This window comes from Pleurodeles waltl, chromosome 9 (genome assembly GCF_031143425.1).
Source record: "Pleurodeles waltl isolate 20211129_DDA chromosome 9, aPleWal1.hap1.20221129, whole genome shotgun sequence".
Lineage (NCBI taxonomy): Eukaryota > Metazoa > Chordata > Amphibia > Caudata > Salamandridae > Pleurodeles > Pleurodeles waltl.
In genome coordinates this window covers 762,452,992-762,476,249 of record NC_090448.1, presented here as the reverse complement: position 1 = coordinate 762,476,249, position 23,258 = coordinate 762,452,992, and the positions used below count along the sequence as shown (strand labels likewise).

The window sequence follows — 23,258 nt, the reverse complement described above, 5'->3', positions numbered from 1 at the left end:
ATAATCAAGGTCTCATCCTAGAGTAGTTTCTGTGATGACTGTAGTCATCTCATTTAAATATTTCGCCCTAAACACATACTTCAGGATGGGTTGGGATGACTTCCCCAGATAATTACAGGAATAGCCCAGCTGAAGTTATTGGATAATTTAAGAATGACTCCAGGATGATCTTGCTTTTTGACTTGGGTCCCCAAAAGGGATGTAGGCCTGAGCCACATCCTGGATCATCTTTCTTTTCTCCGCCGCCCACAGGTGCTCTTGTTGTGGGTCCTAAACCTTTCAGTTTATAGTCCTCCTGTTTAGACTGATGGTAGCCCCATGCTCTCTACAAAGGTTCTGGCAATCGTGCCATCTTCCTTGTGAAAGTAGAGAGCCCATATGTCAATATCTCCACTGGGTAATGACTCTTCTCCTTGATCTGCGTATTTCCTGCAGTGTTCAATAGTCTTACTTCACTCAGTCAGAATCTGACTTTTATTGGAGCAGTGCTAGACACAACCCTTATGAAAGCCTTCCTTTCTCAGAGAAATGTGGATATTTGTGTAAAAACTATGATTTCTTGATTGAAGCTGGCATCCTTGTAGTTCAGGTCTTGCACCTGTTAGTCCTCATGGCTTTGTGGAGCTGGTTGGTGCTTCACACCAGGAGAGCCCTCACTGTTTCTTGAGGATGCAGTGACTGCAACACCAATAAAGTCCCTTGGCTCAGGTGCCATTTTTCCAGATGGTGCACCAAGAGCTGCACTGGTGAATGCCCCCTTACAGATCATTAAGAGGTCTTCCTTTAAGCTGCCTACAGGCTCAGGTTATTGTGATAACATAAGCATGTCCTCTGGGTTGGTGTTCCTTATTTGGGCACCAGAGCCTATGATCCATCATCAGAGCAGCACTCATGCATACATTTTCTCAAGCTGTGGGCAGTTTATTTTGTTGAGAAGTTCTTTCTCCTTTCCATCTCATGGTATTCCACCACTACCGTAGTCTGTCAGGCATCACCACCACTGTCCATTATATCACCAGACTGGGAAAATGGGGTTGTGGACCCTGTGTTAGGAAGATATTCATCTGTTGAAGTTGTTGCAATGATTGGGAGTCTCACCGTAGCAGCTACCTAGCAGGCTTTCTGAGCTTAAGGGCGAATGCTGTGTTGCCCCCCTCTGATAAACTACAGGTGGGCATACCACCCCGAATCAACGGAGGTGATCTTCTCTAGATCAGGTTTTCCATTGCTGGATTCCTATGCCACAGCTCAGAACTAAGCCACAACTCAGAACAGGAAATGTCTTCAGTTTTTGTCCGTACATTTCACTCTGAATTGTTTCCCAGAGGTTGAGTTCAATTGATCTCCGTCTTGCTATACACAATTTCCGTTGATGCTGGTGCAAGGAAGATGTAGGAATATTAAGCACTGCTGGTCAGCCTGGACTGGCAGAGGAAGGTCTAATATGTTGATCTGTTGGCACTAAGCATTTGTAACTTCCTTCCTCTGCTATACAGTGTGCAGCTGCTCTTGCAGCAAACTGGTCAGGTCCTCTGTCCAAGTCTTCAGACTCTGCAGCTGCACTATGGAGTTTGAGTGGTGGCCAAAATCCTTTGACTTCTTGATAAGGCTTTACCTTGGGGCCTGAGGCCTTCTACTAAATCCATCTCCCTGGCGACTGTACAAGGTTTGTGCAGTGTTGCGTGTTGGAAAGCATCAACCCAAATAATTCCATCTACATTCATTGCATTATTTAAGGTTTTTTAAATATAATTTTATTGTTTTTTGATATGTATAACGTCAAACTATTTGTGTTCATACATAGACATTCATAATAGCACAGCAATAGGTTAGAGTCATACCTCTGACAAAGCACACTGGAATGATATCTACAATGACATACAGTATACATATATGGCAGTACACGAGTATATAAGAATCAGCGCAAACATTTACCTAGCCACAAGTATATTCTTCAGCCCTCTAGGTCATGTTATCTAAGGTTAATTTAAAGTGCTGCAGTTTGTTTCATTTTGTCATGTTTTGCTGTTTCATATGTATAAATAATGTTCTTCAAACAAATATAGGACACCTGTAAGCAGTGATACACAGAGGAGCAAGAATTCCTAGTTTTTCATAGGGAGTAGTCCTGTACATTGACTTAATAGACGACCCGACTACTATAATGTGTTTTCTGGTGGGTCTTCCTATTGAACTTAAGAAAAGATTAATAATCTGACCAGTACTATTTTGAATTTTTGAGTCATAAGGCCTGAAATAATCTCTTCTCGGTTTGATTTCAACTCCAGTCGATGAGTTCTTTGTTTCTCTGTAGGTATGTATGTATGTTGTATTTTTTTAGCATGAACGTAGACGATCAGGGTCAAAAGTAGAGACAGTCACCGAGTGGTTCTAGGCAAGGGTGTAGTGACTGGTGAGGGCCAGATTAATTACTCCTTCACTGTGTAGGGTTCTATGAAAAGGAGTGCCTTCAGTACTTTCCTAAGAAGGCCTGTTTCATAGAGGTTTCTTTCTTTGATTTCTGGGTCTACACTCTGACGATGTGATGGCTCCAAGTGAACTAAGAGCCACTGGAGATGGTGAACTTATCAGCCAGACAGAGTGTTGTGCCAGTAGACATGGCTGAGCATCTTATTCCTTCTTTTGTAAGCAAGTGTTCATTATCAAGTCTTTAGTGACTTGTGAAATGCTTGTGAATGATCTCTTTGAATGATGGTCCTCGTCCTTTACCTAGCCAATCACCATGCAGTTTTGAAATTTGTTCCTAATTCTCCAGCATTGGATCTTTAATGGATTCATATGTGTGAATAATGTTTTGGTCTTCAGGTGAGACTGGCTTTGAAGGTGGGGCGGTGTAGCACACCAGGGCAAACCAGAGTAGTTCCATGTGGGGTGGGCAACATGGTAATATTTTTAAGGGCCTCAGCCAAAGCATGCAGCAGAATGCTGTTAAGGTGGGCAGTGTAAAGATTACAGAAGATGGTGTTGGTATAATTTAGTTAAGAGACTACAAAAGCTTCAAATGCAGTTCAGTAGGTGTTTCCTAGTAGGAATGGTTTTACTTTCTCTGGTGAGAAGATTTTACTCATTTTTGCCTCAGTCATTAGATGCAGTTTGAGGGTATTTTTTTTGTTGCTTATGAGGTTATTTAATCAAACTCCTGATTTCTTAAGAGATGATTCTTTGCATTTTGAACTTAGCGGCGATTGGGAACCACTGGAAGGATCTGCTTGATTTTGGTTCTGTGTCAGATTTATAGAGGCTACCTGATAGCATTAATTTAAGCTATAGCCCATTGATAATTGCTGTCCCTGGCACATTACTTAAGGACAAAAAGTATCACCATTTACACCATATTACAATGAGTAACTTGAATTTTATTGGTTGATATTCTTTTTTTGTGAATCCTGACGTTTGAGGATTGACATGTCCACTTTTCTTCCTCACAGGTTCCCCGTAAGCTTGTTTATGACCAGCTGAATCAGATCCTGGTATCAGAAGCTACACTTCCAGAGAACATTATTTTGGTGAACTCAATAGACTGGCAGGGCCAGGTAAGATTCAGGTAGTGAATGCCCATGGAGTGAATTGCTTGTATTGTTTAAAAGAACACAAAGTTCAGACTAGATAAAAGGAAGGCATCTGAGCTATAAAACCATACATAACTGTTGTATTGTATCGTATTCCTTGTCCTCTGTAATCAAGTGTTCATTATCAAGTCTTTAGTGACTTGTGGAATGCTTGTGATTGATCTCTTTGAATTATGTTTGTTGTCCTTTACCTAGCCAATCACTATGCAGTTTTGAAATTTGTTCCTAATTCTCCAGCATTGGATCTTTCATGGATTCACATGTGTGAATCATCTTTTGGCCTCCAGGTGAGAGTCCCACAATAAATTTACAAGAGCTGTATAAAAACAACATGCCTGAAATGCTTTAAAGCAGTGCTAATTCACTAACACTCACATGTCATTTGAACTGAGCCAATAGGTTTAGTGCTGTGCGCCTCACCCTTCTCAGACACTATTTTGACCCAGTTATCTAGTGCGCGTCTTGTGGAAAGGGAGTCACAGAGCTTTGCTCTCTCTTTAAACGAACAAGCTATTTTTACTTCAAAAACCTTTAATTTAGCCTTTCTTTAAGTGTGCGTTAAGTTTTTCTACTACTTGCTCTGGGTGTGAGGGCATTAAGTAAATCGGACATGGAAAAACCTTTACAAACAGCCTCTTGAAGGCATATGACTCATGTGGCAAGATGAGTTTTTACTGTTATCCTCACAGTATTTGCAAAGTTCTCATTGACCATGAAGGAAGACTTCTGGGCTGACTACAAAAATCTAAGGTTGCTTAACTTTCCACCTCTGGGGTGAATCTGTGCCAAGGGCCTCTCCTGCACAATTTGAGAGAACGTAACCATCCCCAGTGCTCCAAAAAAAATAATCTTCGACACTGGGATCAGCCTTCATCTCATATAAGCCTAGGAATACATAAAAAGGCTGTGGAAAATATCTATCACACCCACTTCTTCGCTAGGAGCGTGATGGGAAAATCCTTCCAATCTATGCTCTACCACATGTTTTGCCTCAGGCAAAGAAGATAAAGTCAACAATCTCATTGTCGATGCCCCACCATTGAGTGTTCTGTCACTGTTACTGAAGTCTAAGCATTTCCCACTGTTGATGACACTACAGAAGGGTAAAAAGAAACCATGGAGGAAACCGCTGTCTACAACAACCCCATTGACGTCACTGGCTACCAGCCTGCCGAAGATGGCTGCATTGATGACTGTCCCATCAGTAAAAACTGACAACGAGGGATCTTAACCAAGAAAAATAATAAAACACCATCTGCAATTTTTCAGACCCAGATGATGCCTATGATGCAATATATTGTCCTGACACAGTGAAAATAAAATACCAGTTCACAAAAAAGGACAATGGTATTCACAAAAAAGGACATGGCTATTCGCCTTAGTATTATCCTGAAGATCAACAGCTTGTATGTCACCCAAACTGTCCAAGCTTCCATGTGAAGTGGTCAGAAGATCATGCATACTATGATCCCAATTTGTAATTCTTGTGAGCAGAGAAATACCACAAATGGTCCATGATGCTGGTGACTGTGGATCACATTAAAAACATCTGTCATATGATGGGCGGATTATTACACTTGTTTCCCTGTAGAGCCGTCCTCTCTACCTGCACATCAACCACCACAAACCTCTCAGATGTACCTCTGCCACCACAGGAAGCATCTAGGCCAAAGACTTACCAGACCAGTCAGCTAACACATCACCAGCTGTTCCTCTGACTCCACTGCCCCGGAATCGATCAGTGCCTGATCTGCCACCAAGCCACTACAGGTAGAACACATCAGATAATAACCAGTACTCCAATGACATTACGGATGGAGAACTTCCGGATTTTTCTTGACTACAAAGAGAGGAATGACCATATCATCCCAATAGTGGAGCTGCTCATTCCTTCTCCAGTAGATTGACCTGGGAAAATCATCAGGTTTCATGTTCTCATTGAGAAAGTGTCTAAAACATTTGACCTCTAAATAACAAGCAGGGAGACAGACTGCTTCCTGTGTGACTTCAGAGAGCTAGCAAAGTAGTTGGTTGAGGCAATACAGATTATGGGCTGTCTTTGGCAAGAAGATTTAAAATTAATACAGACGGCGGCATCAGCAGCAGCAGTAAAACCGAGACTGGTGATAAGAAGTATAAGGCACCTTGCAACATCCTGGTGTGCCCTGCTGGCCATCCCATGGCAGATTTGATAATACTGCAAGCAGCCTCAGTATCAAGAAATCAGGGAACAATATGTGCAGCACCATTTGACAGGGAAGGAGGACGGATGGACACTTTTGTAAAGAGTTTCTTCTATGGATTCTATGTCAGTCATGACCGCTAACGCCATGGAAGTACTAGGCAGACACAATAGTCAGATGCGGTTGGATGTAGCACCTTATTTTGGCCTTTTTTCCTGAAGACAAAATCTTATACGAAAGGGCACGATTGTCTTGCATGACGGAAAAAGCGTTGGCAGCAATTATTGGCTCTGCAGTGGACACTACTAACTATAGATTCCACCAGCTGTCTGGTGCAGCACTATTACAAAGGCAAAGATGTTTAAGAGCAGGTGCTTTTAGACCTGAAGAACAGAACAAAATATTAGATTTCCCCTTTAAAGGGAATCCTTATATGGAAAACATACTGCTTATGTACTCAGAACATAAAGGCTCATACTGATACAGCTTGATCTTTTGGAGCTTTACAGCAGCAATGTCCTCCGCCTTTTCAGGGGGTTAGAAACAACTTGTGGTGGCTGCTAGAGATGTTGATTTTCATCTTACCAACCAAGGTTGCAGCATTGTTAATATTACGGCCCTTATTAGCAGCAGATGTACAGGGTCTCCCTCTCCAAGCTGTAACAAGCCTCATGCTAGCCGCAGAGGCTGGGGAGAATCCAAAAGCGCAAGATACAGGACACTCTGTCACTACAGCACTGGCTGTCATTTATTTCACTTCCTAGAGCCCTGACCCAGTATGTCTCAAGGTATCCGCTTTCTGGCAGGAGTGGGCGCAACTAACGCCAACTATACACTGGAATTTCTTTAGTGTCCTCTCAAATGGCACTGTCCATTCTAAGGCGCAAACACCTGCAATTGCTAAAATTCAAATTCGCCCAAAAGGGGATATTTTGTAAATTCACATGCTTAAATCATTCCCCATCATCCAGCTTGGACTCTCATGGTTACATTACAACTGCAGTTAAGTTACATTTCCTTGGAAATACATTTAAAAAACATCTGTTTTATTAACTTCACAACCCTAGAAATGACCAAAGGTTTGACCAAGAGGTGAAGGCATACTTCTCTGTGTTCCCTCAAAGGCCATACATACTAGCTTTTCAACTACACGTCAAATGCAAGGGAGTCCCTTTCTAAGGTCTTCTCAGGAACAGATTATCTCACAATTTTCAGCTATTCCTGGACAGTTCTTTGACAAAGGGCATTTCCTCTTACAAGGTTAATGTTCCTTGGTGATCATTTTCTGGCATGTCACAGTGTTTCTCTCACAATGTCAGGAGGGAGGAAAATCTGAGATAGTGGTTTCTGAAAAATCAGAATACTCGTTCTCTGCTGAACAGCAGAAGAATGTCTCCAAGAAGTCCAACATTTGTTAAGCCATGGAAAGGGTATTTTGAGGAACCTCCTACAAGGAAAAAATGTTTCAAGACCTTGTCGACAGTGGCAGAGTTGGTGAAATCTATACCTCCAACAACAACTTCTACTGCCAAGAACCTGGAGATGCTAGAGCATCTCTGAAACCATCATCAAGAACTGCACAGTTGATGCCATACCTCAGTCAGTGAACACTCCTGCTACTTACTGTCAATGACTCCACTGTCGATGAGACCATCAACCTCTTTGACAATAACAACTACTAGGGCGACCTCATTGATGACAGCCCCAAAGACAGTTACAAACTATTGGCTGCTGCTCTAGAGTGGCAAGATATATCTCAAACCAAGTTCTTACCTTGCCCACCCAAGTAACATTTCTATATTGAAGGGGAGTCGATGGATGAGTGTCCGTTTGGAGCAGCTGCTAGCCCATCTCAGCTCCATGTCAAATGGATCATGAGGATGACAAGGAGCTGTATGGACAAATACAGTCCAAAGAACAGCAGTCAAGAAGATATTATGAGGATGAAGGTGATGGGCAGCCACTTTAGGATTATGGTCACCCTCACTATTATGGCTCATATGATGAGTATTATGAGGAGCCACATTATGGCACCCAACATATGGTGAAGGTGTTGGCAAACCAGATCAGTGACTTGAAACATATGTCAGACTACTGAAATAGGTTTCCATCTACTCTTAATAATGCAGGACAACTGCCCCAACCACAACGTATGTTATATTATACTGATTTGTATAGCGCAGTAATCACCTGAAAAGGTATCCAGGCGCTTGGGCAGATGTGTTGGTGTGTGGTCCCCAAGGCGCTCATTCGAGGAGCGAGGTCTTCAGCTTCTTGTGGAACTGAAGAAGTGAGGGGGGCGCTCTGATGTGTTGAGGGAGGTCGTTCCAGGTCTTGGGTGTGATGTAGGTGAATGAGCGGCCTACAGTCTTGCTTTTGCGGATGCAGGAAATGTGTGCGAGTGAGGGTGAGGCAGCGCGTAGGTGTCTGGTGGGTTAATGAAAGTGATTGCGTTTGTTCAGGTGTTGGGGTCCTGTTTTGTGTAGGATTTTGTATGTGTGTGTGAGAGGTTTGAATTGGACGTGAATGTGGAACCATTGAATCTCCTTGAGGTGCAGTGTGATGTGGGTGTGGCGTGGGAGGTCAAGAATGAGTCGTACAGTGGTGTTCTGGATGGTCTGGTGTGTCAATGTAGGAATTGTTTGGAGAGTTCGGCATAGGGTGTGTTGATAGTCCTGCCTGCTAGTGGTTAATGCTTGCATGACTGTCCGTCTGGTGTTCTGAGGCAACCATTTAATGATAGTCCTTATCATGCATAGGATGTGGAAGCACGAGGTGCACACTGCGTTGACGCTAAGACATCATGTTGAGTTTGTCGTCTGTGATGATCCTTAGATTCCTTACTTGATCTTTGTGTGTGCGGGCATTGGTCCTAGCTCAGACAGCCACCAGGTTCCATGGCGAGGTCTTGTTGCCAAAGACCAGTACTTCCCTCTTTTCAGATTTGAGCTACAAGCAGTTGCTTCTCATCCAGTCTGCGACCATGGTCATGCAGCTGATGTCTTGTCGCTCGGGGAGGGTATTGAGTTGGGTATGATCAGTGTAGACAATGACAGTGATGTCTTGTGATTGGATAATGTTGGTGAGCTGTGTCATGTATATGTTGGGAAGGGGCAACTATATCGACGGCTGCAGAGAGGTTGAGCAGGATGAGGGCTGCTGTTTCTCCTCAGTCCATGATGATTCGAATGTTGTTGGTGACCGCGATGAGTGTTGTTTCGGTGCTGTGGTTCTTTCTGGATCCTGATTAAGTGTTGTCTAGAAGATGGTTCGAGGTGGGTTGTGAATTGCTCATTGTTGGACTTATCAATTACTTTGGCTGGATAGAGGGGAGAGAGATGGGTTGAAAGTTGTTTAGGTGATTAGGGTCGGCTGTGGGCTTCTTCAGGAAGACGTTGATTTTTGGAAGTTTCCATTCATCTGGGAAAGTGGTGGACGTGATGGAGGAGTTGATGTTGTGGGTCAGGATGGTGCTGATTGATGATGTTCCCAGGTTTTAAATATAGTGGGGACATGGTTCCGTTGGGGCTCCTGAGGGGATGAGCCACATGATTGCCGCTGTGTTATTTCTGGTGAGGGTTGTCAATTCGATCAGGTGGCCGTCATAATGGTGGTGGGTAGGTTAGCAACAAGTTCTCCAACATTGGATCTTTTATAAATTTACATGCTTGAGTCATTTTCAGATGTCAGGCTGGGAATTCCTGGTACTTTAAAATAGCAGTATACTATGTAAAATAAACAGCATATAGTATATAATGTAAAATGGCCATAGGCCTTATACAAAATAGTTGTTTAGTAGCACAGTCATCTTATTTGAAAGAACCCAAACTTCAGCTAATGAGGTGGAAGCTTAAACTCTCCTACTCCTCCTAGAGGCCGTCATAGCTCAGATTTCTGCCCGAAGTTGTGTGTCCCCTGTCAGAGGTCTACTCTAACCTTTCAGTGAACCTTAAATTGTTTCCCTTTTGGTCTGCCTTGGAATTGAACCAGCCCTATCTTCAGCACTACTGTACTGTGAGTTGTGTTTACGGAAGATTGTTACAATTTCTGGACCGGGGAGATTTTGTGGTCTGACAGTTAATTGTCGCAAACTGTCATTGTAGCTGTCAAAGAGAAGAGATCTTTTTAAAACCTGTTTAACTTGTGGCAGCAAGAAGATTTACACTTACGACCCACATTCCCAGTGTACTTATTGCATTTATTCTAAACACAAGTCAGATGAATGTAAGATTTGTAGGTCTCCCTCAACTGAGAACCTGATTTAGAACTCAGCAGACAGGTTACTCTGTCACAACAGTGACAGATATCCCGTCTTCCAAAATCTAAATCCCATAGAAGATTATGGGATTTAGATTTTGGCGGACTGGATATCAGTCACCATTGTGATGGAGTAACCCGTCTGCAGAGTTCTAAATCAGGCCCTAAGACTCATAATGACAGGGAAAGGAGGCTAGGTTTATTTACTATGAATAAAAAAAGAATTTTCCTCCTTCTAAAGGAGATGCCCCCTCTTCAGGGGAAGATTCCACGAGAAGTGCCCCTCTAAGCACTTCCATGAAGGCAGCGCACAAGAAGAGACTTCTACAGTTTCCTGACCATGATTTATTTGGTACAGTGCTTGCAGCCACCTCCTCTGTTGACAAGCCAGTGTCTAAGGGCTACAGAAGTCTTCAAAGTGATCCTCTTCATCGACTTAAACTCCATTGTCGATGATGAAGATACTGATGACGACACCGTCGATGTTGAGCATTCCGTTGATGACAACTTCGATGTTAAGCATTCTGTCGATGGCAAAAACACTGTTGACGAAGACAACCATACCGTCTACGGCAGTGACCGTGCATTGACAGTGAAGTCACTGTCAACAGCATCACCGTTTAGAGTCATGCAGCCAATAACGGATACAGGAGGAAATGTTTTTTCACCATTGAGGTGATTTACGTTTGGTACATTTATTGCAGTCCTATCAAGAAGAAGCTAGTGATTATGCTTTGCTGACAGCTTACAGCCCAACACAATTGGTTCTGAGAAGTCCCAGATTTTGGAGAGGAAGCAGTGGCTGCTGAGAAGTCCTACAGTGAATGTGTGTCAGCAGAAGTACTAGTGTGGAAATGCTCAAATTGATCTAAGGCAGAAACCTACGAAATATTAAAGAAAAGCAGAGGTGGTCCAGGTGCCAAAGACCTCATTATCAACATTGCAACAAATGATGGATACTTTTAGTAAATTATTGCTGCAGCAACCAACTAATAATTCTAAAATGAGGTTACCTGTTGCCACCCGCATCCTACCTCCTCAGCTTGCTCCTTTACCAGTTTTACCTTCTAGGCAGCCATCACCACTACCACCTCCTCCAATGCCAAGAGGATCGATCCATGGAGATGACATGGGTGATGTTTAATGTAATGGTTCTACATACTGTGCTATAGAAGTAGAGTAAGGAGAACTACCACCAGACTGTTGGAAGAGATAATGGGTGAGATAATTCCTTGTCTCCAGTGAAAATGATGGGCCAATTCCACAGGATGCTACAGATGATCTCTCAAAATGTCATTCATTGATTGAAACAGCGGCCAGGAAATTCAGCCTACCAATGACCTCTGTAGATCAACCATACTTTATATAAGACTTTAAAGAGCAACCTTGGAAATAACTTAAATACCCATTCTTGATTATGTCTGGTCAGAAGATCAGAAATTAATGAAGACACCTGGTGTTGTTCCAGTTGTGATACCTCGTCTGGAGAAGAAATACAAGGCCCCTGGATTCAACTCCAGCTTGCTTCACTGGTTATACTAGACAGGATTCAGTAATTGTTTCAGTAGCTCAGAGAAGTACCAAAACCACAATAATGCCAACATCTGGTCTGGCAGACATGCAGAGGTAACGTATTCACAATCTGGGCCGGAGAATTTCCTGAATGACCGCAACCTTGAGTAAGGCAGCCAGTGCCCTGGTGATTCTATGTCATTTTGATCACCAGATGTGGCATGACATTGCTTCATTACTGGAAATAATTCCTGAAGAAAAGAGGGAAACGGCAAGAGATATTATAGAGGAAGGAGAACTAACTTCTTTCATTGTTGACACAGCAGTGGATTCTTCAAATACAGATTTTCATCAGTTGGCAAGGGATACTTTGCTAAGGGTTTTGCTGGTTAAAATCCACAGCCTTCCACACTGCTGTCCAATCTAAAACGTTAGACGTGCCTTATTATGGGCTAACTCTAATTCAAAACATGTTGATGAGGCTTTCAAAAGCCCTAAAATCGACATTGATAACAGCAAAGGTGTCAGGTGTCAGGACCGCAGATTTCAGACATCTTTTTTGTGGCCCACGAAGATCACAAAATTTCAACGCAGGATTCAAGCAATATAGTGGTCAGAGACAACCTTATTATTCTCAAATGCAGCTGGAATATGATCAGAAACTAAAAGGCAGTCACCAGAACCAAAGGCAGACTTATAGGAGATCTTCAGGAAGGGAGAGGTTCCTCATAAACATGAACAAATGACAATTAGAAAAAAGGCTTGACTCCCAGCTTGTCCCCCTTTTCTGTCTGTTCCTCAGAAGTTGCAGGGGAGAATTTCGCTTTTTGCTCCTGCATGGAAGAACATAGCATCACACAAATATGTGACACAAATTGTCCAATTAGGCCATGCATTGGAGTTTACACAGAGATTCCCCCCCTTTTTGTCCACAAAGAAAGGCACATTATCTTCATTTGAGGGAGCTGCGAAAGGAAATTGTAATGCCTCTCTTCAAATAATCCATAGAAATTGTCCCCAGATTGCAAAGGAATCAGGGGTTTTATTCCAGGTCCTTCCTGTTCGAAAAAGAAGACAGGTCAGTGGGGACCAATACTGAATCTGAGAGAGCTGAATTATTTTCTTAAGAACCATCCTTTCAGATGCTTACTTTAAAAGAAGTCCTCCTGATGATGCAGGAAGGGGATTTTTAGACCTCCCTGAACTCTTGGTATGCATAAATCCACATACCCATTAATCGATAACACAGAAAGTAACTTCGATTCTCAGCGGAGGATCAGCATTACAAGTTCAAGGTGCTCCCTCATGGACTCAAATCAGCATAAAGAATATTCACTAAATGTCTTGCTCCAGTTACCGCTTTTCTCAGGAGAGACGGTCACCATCCAGGGAAAGTGGCCAAGGCTGCCATGAAGGCTTGCATCATTCTCTTCCAGAGATTAGGTCTCACTTTGAACAGGGAGAAATCATTGTTGGAACCCCAAACAAAGATCTAATTTCTGGGATCATTACTTGACACTCAGTTGGAGGAAGAGTTTCTATTTCCAGAAAGAGTGAGAAAGTTAGACAATGGCAAAGACAATTGCTGGAAAACAATCAATCACAGTGAGGCAATACAAATCCCTGATAGGTTTGATGACATCATGGATAGGCCTCATTCCATTTTGCAGACTTCAAATGAGACCTGTTCAGCAAAAGCTGGATTTGCAATGGGAACTGGTAGAAGGCTCATGGGAAGATATGGTCCCTGTCACAAGGCACTTGAAGCAAGCTCCAATGTGGTGGTGAATTCCAGCGCACTTAACTACAGGTCTTTCTAACAGAGAGGTTATTGCTAACCATAGATGCGTCCATGGATGGATGGATGGCTGGGAAGACCACCTGCAGGAGCTCTTATCCAGCGGCCTCTGGTCAGTTGCAGAAGAGAGGCTACACATCAGTGTGTTGGATCTCCGCGCCATAATACTAGGTTTACAAGCGTTCCTCCCCAGATTGAAAGGTCAACCTGTCCTGTCAGAATAGACCACCCAACACCTATGTTTTACATAGCCAAGCAAGGTATAACGTGGTCTAAAATGCTTTCCAAAGAAGCTCCACTGCAGTGGAACTGGGCCATTTCTCACAGGATAGACTTTGCTGTAGAACTTCTGCCAAAATGATCAAGCGGATGCTCTCAGCTGGCAAATGTTGGATTGTCATGACTGGGAAGTAGAACAAAAACAGGTGGATTACATTTTCTATCAGTTTAGTCGCCCGGTAATCAACCTGTTTGCTACTCCCATTAACAGGAAATACCCGTGCTTTGCAAGCAGGTTTTGAGATCCAGGCACAATGGGCAATGCTCTTTTGATCAGTTGGTCCAAGAGGCTTGCCTACGCCTGGCCTCCTTTTTCCGTGATCCCCCAGGGTGTTGAAGAAGACAAAGATAGACCATTAAACTCTGAATCTTATTACTCTGGTGTTGCCTCTCCAGTACTGATACAGCGATCTGATTCAGTTGACAGTACATCCATCCATTCCTTTGAAGGTGCTTCTCAGAATATTGTCCAGACATCATGGTGAGATTGTTCACCACAATCCCAAGTCACTACACTTGACAACATGGTACCTGACCACCTAGAATTTGGCCATATGGATATATTGCAAGTGTCTAAACAGATTCTGGTGCAGGCTCGAGCTCCAGTGACTAATAATACTTAAAACATTAAATAGAACCGTTTCGGTGTCTGGTGCAGGAATAATGGTCATCATACACTTCAATAAAAGCCTTCTCAGATCGTCCCATATTTAAGTTTGGCCAAAAGTGGTCTCAAATATTCTTCAGTCAGGGTCTATTAAAATCTCGATATTTAGAAGGGCACCGCTGTTTTCTTAAAGAATCATTAAACAGTTCATGAAAGGGCTCTTCAGACCATTTCCACCTCTTTGACGTCGTCTAGTTCGATTGGAGCTTAATAATTTCCTCGGCCAGCAGATGTTACCTCCTTTTGAGCCTATTCATAAAGCAGTCTCATGGAAAACAGAACTGCTCTTGGCTGTGACACCCACTAGAAGAGTGGGCGAAATTCAGGCACTTACCATCGAATAACTTTTTCTCAGGTTTACTAAGGAGAAACCGATAATCAGAACTAACCTTAAATTCATCCCTAAGGTGCCAACTGACTTCCATTGCAATAAGGCTGTTATTCTTAGGTCCTTCTTTCCCAATCCATCTTAAACAGCCGAAACATCATTACATTCTCTAGACTTGCAGAGGGGTCTCAAATTCTATAGAGACAAAACAAAGGTCAGACATCAGAACAGCTATTTGTATCATTTGGTCAACCACAAAAAGGTCAAGCTTTGTCCAAACAGGAAAGCTCATTGGTTGTCCTGTATTGCTTTCTGTCATGCCAAAGCCAAGCGTCTTCTCCAGGGAAAAGTGAAGGCTCATTTCAACAGAGGCATGGCTTCAACTGCAGCACTCCATGCTGGGGTGCCTTTAAAAGACTTCCACCGTACAGCCACCTGGAGGAAAAGGCATTCATTCGCAAAGCAATACTGCCTAGATGTGGATGCAGAAGCTGATTCAGCTGTGGGGCAGGCAGTCCTGAGAAAACCTGTTTCATTAAAGATGAGCCTGCTTCCCACTTTGTTGTATACTGCTTGCTATTCTGATTCAAGCATGTGAATATGTAAAAGATCCGTTTTTGGAGAAGACATTAGTTACTTACCTGTAACTCCAGTTCTCCAACATTGGTACCTTTGTGTATATATATATTCACATGCAGTCAGCCCTTCCTTCTCCCCAGTCAGAGGCTCATCATATTTGTTATCACACTTGTCCTTTGAAATCTGAGTTATGGTGGCCTCTAGGGGGAGTAGGAAAGCTTAAGCTTCCACCTCATTGGCCAACGTTTGGGTTCTTTCAAATGAGGTGGATGGTCTGCTAAGCATACTGTGTTGGTTCAGGCCAGTTGCCATTTTATATTAAAAGCTGTTAGCTGTGTATTTTATGCTCTATACTGTTATTTTAATGTATTCTCAGCCTGATGACGTGGAATGATTCAAGAGAACTGGAGTTACAGATCAGTAACTAATTGGATGGTCTGCTAAGCATACTGTGTTGGTTCAGGCCAGTTGCCATTTTATATTAAAAGCTGTTAGCTGTGTATTTTATGCTCTATACTGTTATTTTAATGTATTCCCAGCCTGATGACGTGGAATGATTCAAGAGAACTGGAGTTACAGATCAGTAACTAATTTTTTCTCTGTGGTTGGGTTAGTGTGCAAAGTTGCTGTCCCCACAAGTAACTCCACCTTCTAAAACACCAACACTACTTCCTCTGAATAGCACCAATACATTTCATGATGATCAAAGTGAAGAGTGAGAGCTACTTGAAAACCCTCAGGATCAGCCTGATGAGTGGGATGAATCATTGCACTCACAATGTCATAGCTAACATCATCATCCTGCATCCTAGCAGTTTACTTCACTGGATTTCCTTCTCTGGGGGAGTGAGCCTCCAATAAATTTCAGTGGCCACTCACAGTTGCAGTGGTAAATTTCTTCTTGTATGATGTCAAGCAGGCACCTAGGAACTCTATCAATGAGATTTCCTTTATTGATTATATTTGGCAGGAAAGAATATAAATAATGCAAGTGCTGGTATCTGTCCCGCCATAGTTCATTGTTTGGGGGAAAAAAGCATTCCTCATAAGCCATCCACATGGAGTATTTGTGGTTAGGCAAGTGGCACAACACTACCCATGGAACCCCACCTCACTCTCCATAGCACCAGCAGACCAAAAAGACCAACAATTTGACAACTTTGGCAAGAGATAGTCCACACTTTCTGCAATATCCATCACAGCTGCTAATGCTCTTTACATTGAGAAGGGAGCAACACAATAGGTAGATGTGGGCAAACATGGCACTTTACCAGGACTTTCTGCTGGAGTATAAGAAATTGGAAGCTACAGATATTTGGAAAGAGGATGCAAAGCAGCAGCAGTTATTTATTGGGCTTTGGATATTGTTACCAGACTGGTTCAGTCAAATGATGGGTGTTGTGTTCAACATCGTTCTGCCCTGAAGAACATCATCTTATCAGTGACATGTCAATTGATGGCAGACATCAGTTTGGTCATTATGTTAATGACGCTTTAGAAGAATACTAAAGAGACACTGACACTGCCAGATCCATCAGAATCCTTCAATACAGAAGGCAAATGCCCCAAATGGAGAGGCTGAAGCATGCCATGGGTTTGGGGGTACAAAGATTACCATCAGTGCAATGTCAGCAGTCACTTTGTTTTTGTCAGTTATACTGTCCAGCCCAACAACAATACACATAATCTTCATCCTCCTCTCGCAGACAGTAACCCAGTAAGAAATTAGGACATTTTTCCATGCAATACTTATCATGCAATCACTTATTAACTGGGAGGTCCTGGCTACTTTAGAATTTTAACCCCATCTCTATCCAACTTGTGGAAGAAGTTCTGTTTTCTATTACCAGTGGTTAGAAATCATATTCTATGGATGGGATTTGGACCTATGCATCTGTTGTCATACAGTAATTCCTACAAAGAGCCACCCTTGCTTTCTTAGAAAATGGACCTGTTAATGATATATGTGCGGCAGCAACTTGGTTGTCCTTACACACATTTGCAAAGTATTATTGTATGGACATACAAGTTAACAAGGAAGCACAAGTGGGTCAAAGAGTACTAAAGCCTCTGTTTGCAAACATAAACTCACCCTCTAAAATAAAGGAGTATATTGCTACAAAACAATGCACAGGATGCGAATTGAGAGAAGATTTATGCTGTAAATCTGAATCATTACCTACCTAGAGGTATAGTTTTCTAGATTGAAGAATTCTCTGGATTTGCATGCGACCCTCCAACCTCCCCGAGAAAGTGCTTCACAAGCTCACAGTTGTAGTAGGGGCTTCCAGAGGGCACGGCTGACGTCACAAAGAGACAGACATACTACCGAATGGGGGCTGATAATGCCTAACAAATCAGAAAAAAAGGCAGAGGATGAAAATAAGTATTCCAGATCCAAACACTAGATGGTGGAAAATGCATAGCATATGACTCCAGAAAATTCTTCAAGCTGCGAAACTGTACCTACAGGGAAGTAACTATTTTGTTACAGGTAAAACACTTTTTTCCCATTTCATGCCTATTGCATAATGAGGTTGCCTTGTCTCATTATTTGTTGCCTTGCTCAATTGTGTTTACAAACACCAGCTGAAGTAGATTTTAGAGATGCTTTCAAATCCAGCTGTCAAATCGTTTTTATAGTTCATTTGTAATCCAGCTTGTGCTCTTGTTTTTTCTAGTACGTTGCAGAACTTCTGCAGGATCAGAAACAACCAGTGGTCTGCACGAGTTCAACAGTAGAGGTTCAGGCTGTCCTCTCCGCTATTCTCACAAGGGTCCAGCGATAGTGAGTGCTCATACTTGGGCAACATTACCTACTCTTTATTTTCACATTTAAAAAGTTTGTAAATAAAGTTTAAAAGTGTGGACACAGCAGCATTATTGAACAAGTGGCAATTGGTACTGTTAAGAGGTGCTAGGCAGAATTTACAGGCACAGGGTGATTCATGGAGTGTTTACTGACCTATGTATCTCTGTGAGATGTACCATCCCCATATTCTTTGTATTTAAAGACTTTAAAATGTGGGACAACAAGGACATTCAAGTCTTAAGCCTTTCAGGTCAGCAGAAGCATTCCCTCACCACCCACTTCCAGTCTGCTTAATTGTAGTTTAGATCTACTTATTGTGCTAGTAGGCAGTTAGGGTCACACAATCAGCCCATGGAGTGCCGAAACAAAGTGTACACATCCCTCCCCAGATAGTAAAGTACACAATATAGCATTTTCATGGCCCCAAAAGTCTGTGTAGGATGAGAAGTCAAGATGGAGAAAGAAAGTTCCGATTCATACTCTGCTACTAGCAGTAAGCTTGTCCTCTAGTTTTCCACTGCTACCAAAGTAGCAACCGTGGGCATCTAATTTAGGATATCCTCACCCCCACCACCATCCAGAGCACATCACAACCTTGGCAGAGTTGTGAAACACTACTAAAGATTTCACTCTGACTCCAGAGCTAGCTCCCCAAAAAAGACCTTGACAGGATAATTCTGTGAAAATTATTTTATCTTTCCCTATCATCTAGCTGTGATTCTCATGGTAACATTGCAACAGCAATAAGGTTACATTTCCTTGGAAATGCATTGAAAACATTTGTTTTATTTATTAAGAGTCTAACTTCACCACTGAATTGGATTTTAATATATATGAAAATAGTGTTTGAACTATTTCCTTAGCTTATCCCAAACCTGAGATAGCAATATTCATAGATTAATCTGCACTCTAGTTTTTCCTATAGGATAGCCAGGGCTTTCCACAATGAAAATAGCATTTGGGGACTTGTCACTCTAAGGATATGCCAACATTAATTTACTTCATGTCCCACGTTAAATACTAGGCACCCCACCTTGTGGGCTAAAAGGCCTACTTAGAACTGACAATAATTAAAAGGAAGTGTTTTTCCCTTTTAAAAGGATTATTTTGACTGGTTGGACTGGCAGTTTAAACTACAGCAGTCATGCTGCAGTAGTAGGCACAAAGCTATGTTTTCCTTGTCATGCTAGTGAATGGATTAACAAGTACAGCAGTCTACAGGTGACATTTAACTTTCCATACATAGAGTGTAGTTCTACACCATATACTACGACCTCACAGAGGAGTTAAATATGCCATTAGTGTAGTAACCAATTTTTATATGTTTTAGAGGTCGGAGGTCCACTGGGTGCCAGCGCTCCAGTGTGCAGTCTAAAAACCTTCAACAAAAATAAGCACAAAATGGGGGTGACCGTGCAAAAACTGGCTTTTTCTCACAACAACATGCTCTGCTTTTAAGTCATAATGACTCATATAAGACATTGTCTAGGATATTGAAACATTCTTTAGATCACAATACAATTCTTCAACTAGATAACAACTACAGCTCAAGACTGATCCTTTAGGTGACCACAATGGGTCTTTTCTTTGGTGCTGTAGCAATTACTCGATTTACTGCTGGTAGTGCTGGTGGGCCTCTGAGAGACTTGTGGGATTCCTAAGTAGTTGGGTGTACAATTGGGTCATGACTGGTACTGTCTTTTTGGTGCCAGGGGCCTCTGAGTGCTGAATAGGAGCACTGCAGTTCGGGTAAAATGAAGGATACTGATGTGAGACGGGATTAAAAGGAGGGCATCATGTCAAAAAGGCATGCATGTACAAAAACACAATTTCTCAAAATCATGCAGATAGAAAGGAATCTCAGCTACTTAGGAGTCAAGAAGGGGATATTTGCTGTATTAAAAAAGATTTTAAAGAAACGTGAGAGATTGGAAAACGCGATCATATTTGTAGAGTCACACTGGGGAAAAAATGTAAAATAGATCTTCTGGAGTTGAAGGATCTAGGGGTCTGAGAGTGTCCAAATTGCAGGACGTTGAAGGACATGAGCACCTTTCAAATGCAAAAATCAGAGTATGGGTAGCTTTACAAAAGAAGGCCTCAGGCCGGTGCTGTAACAAGAACTGGAATCTTAGACAAAGCATGAGGCGTTCTTCCAAAAGGGGAGAGCATTACAGAAGTGTTAAGATACCTCATCTCAGTGTGGCTCAATTGTCTACACCTGACTGCTCCCTATAACCCATGGTGAAGAAAACCTAGAGAGTCCCTAGTGGTGTGGCAGGGTCCTCTCTTCCCAGCTATTAGGAACCAATATTGTGTTTTTTGAGATCATGGCCATCTATAAGGTGAGAAATAAGTTTGTCTGCTCCGGGGAAAAAGTCTGGCAGTATCGATGTGACAGCCTGGATAGGTCTTTTTTTCTCTTTAAGGATGTAACGATATGGCTCCCTGTTGCAGTTACCCCCCACTTTTTGCCTGATACTGATGCTGACTTGACTGAGAAGTGTGCTGGGACCCTGCTAACCAGGCCCCAGCACCAGTGTTCTTTCACCTAAAATGTACCATTGTTTCCACAATTGACACACCCTTGGCACACAGATAAGTCCCTTGTAAAAGGTACCAGTGGTACCAAGGGCCCTGTGACCAGGGAAGGTCCCTAAGGGCTGCAGCATATGTTGTGCCACCCTAAGGGACCCCTCACCTAACACATGCACATTGTGTGTTGGTGGGGAGAAAAAGGCAAAGTCGACATGGCATCCCCCTCAGGATGCCATGCACACAAAATACTGTTGTGGCGTAGGTAAGTCACCCCTTTAGCAGGCCTTACAGCCCTAAGGCAGGGTGCACTAGACCACAGGTGAGGGCATGTCTGCATGAGCAATATGCCCCTACAGTGTCCAAGTCTATTCTTAGACATTGTAAGTACAGTTGTGGCCATATTAAGTATATGGTCTGGGAGTTTGTCAAAAACGAACTCCACAGCTCCATAATGGCTACACTGAATACTGGGAAGTTTGGTATCAAACTTCTCAGAATAATAAACCCACACTGATGCCAGTGTTGGATTTATTAAAGAAATGCACACAGAGGGCATCTTAGAGATGCCCCCTGTATTTTACCCAATTGTTCAGTGCAGGACTGACTGGTCTGTGCCAGCCTGCTGCTGAGAGATGAGTTTCTGACCCCATGTGGTGAGGGCCTTTGTGCTCTCTGAGGATAGAAACAAAAGCCTGCTCTGGGTGGAGGTGCTTCACACCTCCCCCTGCAGGAACTGCAACACCTAGCAGTGAGCCTCAAAGGCTCAGGCTTCGTGTTACAATGCCCCAGGGCACTCCAGCTAGTGGAGATGCCCGCCCCTGGACACAGCCCCAACTTTTGGCGGCAAGTCCAGGGGAGATAATGAGAAAAACAAGGAGGAGACACCCACCAGTCAGCACAGCCCCTAAGGTGTCCTGAGCTGAGGTGACCCCTGCCTTTAGAAATCCTCCATCTTGGTTTTGGAGGATTCCCCCAATAGGAATAGGGATGTGCCCCCTCCCCTCAGGGAGGAGGCGCAAGGAGGGTGTAGCCACCCTCAAGGACAGTAGCCATTGGCTACTGCCCTCCCAGACCTAAACACACCCCTAAATTCAGTATTTAGGGGCACCCCAGAACCTAGGAAATCAGATTCCTGCAACCTGAAGACGAAGAAGGACTGCTGACCTGAAGCCCTGCAGAGAAGACTGAGACACCAACTGCTTTGGCCCCAGCCCTACCGGCCTGACTCCCCACTTCGAGAATAACTGCAACAGCGACGCATCCCACAGGGTCCAGCGACCTCTGAAGCCTCAGAGGACTACCCTGCATCTAAAAGGACCAAGAAGCTCCAGAGAACACCGGCCCTGTTCAACAAAACTGCAACTTTGCAACAAAGAAGCAACTTTTAAAGACCACACGTTTCCTGCCGAAAGCGTGAGACTTTCTACTCTGCACCTGACGCCCCCGGCTCGACCTGCGGAAAACTACAACTACAGGGAGGACTCCCCGGTGACTGCAAGCCCGGGAGTAGCCAGAGTTGACCCCCCTGAGCCCCAACAGCGACACCTGCAGAGGAAATCCAGAGGCTCCCCCTGACCGCGACTGCCTGCTTCAAGGAAGCCGACGCCTGGAAAACACACTGCACCCGCAGCCCCAAGGACCTGAAGGAACCTAACTCCAGTACAGGAACGACCCCCAGGCAACCCTCTGCCTAGCCCAGGTGGTGGCTACCCCGAGGAGCCCCCGTGCCTGCCTTCATCGTTGAAGAGACCCCCGTGTTTCCCCATTGATTCCTATTGAAAACCCGACACCTGTTTGCACTCTGCACCCAGCCACCCCTATGCCGCTGAGGGTGTACTTTCTGTGCCCGCGGGTACTTACCTGCTGGCAGACTGGAACCGGGGCACCCCTATTTCCATTGAAGCCCATGTGTTTTGGGCACCACTTTGACCTCTGCACCTGACCGGCCCTGAGCTGCTGGTGTGGTAACTTTGGGGTTGCCTTGAACCCCCAACGGTGGGCTACCTTGGACCCAACTTTGAACCCTGTAAGTGTTTTACTTAACCTGTGAACTTAACATTTACTTACCTCCCCCAGGAACTGTTGATTTTTGCACTGTGACCTTTTTTAATATAGCTTATTGCCATTTTTGCCAAAACTGTAAATGCTATTGTGATAATTCAAAGTTCCTAAGATACCTGAGTGAAATACCTTTCATTTAAAGTATTGTTTGTAAATCTTGAACCTGTGGTTCTTAAAATAAACTAAGAAAAGATATCTTTCTATATAAAAACCTATTGGCCTGGAATTGTCTTTGAGTGTGTGTTCCTCATTTATTGCCTGTGTGTGTACAACAAATGCTTAACACTACCCTCTGATAAGCCTACTGCTCGACCACACTACCACAAAAAAGAGCCTTAAAATTATCTCTTTTTGCCTCTATCTTACCTGTAAGGGGAACCCTTGGACTCTGTGCACACTATTTCTTACTTTGAAATAGTACATACAGAGCCAACTTCCTACAAAGGATGTTGGTCATAATTCTTTTATACAGACTTAAGCAGTGCCATAATTCCACCATACAGGCATTAACAGTGAATGTCAAGACCACGCATGACAGGGACAGTTGGGTTAATTGATGATTAAACATGGAGGGATTTAGACGAGCGGTGCTATTCTTGTAAGTTGTTTGGGTGTACGAACTGTTTAGAGTGATTTATCCTATGTATAACAGAC

General features: G+C 43.2%; 1 protein-coding gene across 3 annotated transcripts in view; it reads left to right on the top strand.

Annotated features, from left to right (window-relative positions):
- PACS1 (phosphofurin acidic cluster sorting protein 1) overlaps window positions 1–23,258 on the top strand; it is a 1,571,500-nt gene that overhangs the window by 960,381 nt on the left and 587,861 nt on the right. For all 3 annotated transcript variants that reach the window (XM_069207928.1, XM_069207930.1, XM_069207929.1), the window contains 2 exons: window positions 3,450–3,554; window positions 17,875–17,981. In XM_069207928.1, coding sequence (XP_069064029.1) covers window positions 3,450–3,554; window positions 17,875–17,981 — 212 coding nt within the window. The remainder of the gene's footprint in view (window positions 1–3,449; window positions 3,555–17,874; window positions 17,982–23,258) is intronic.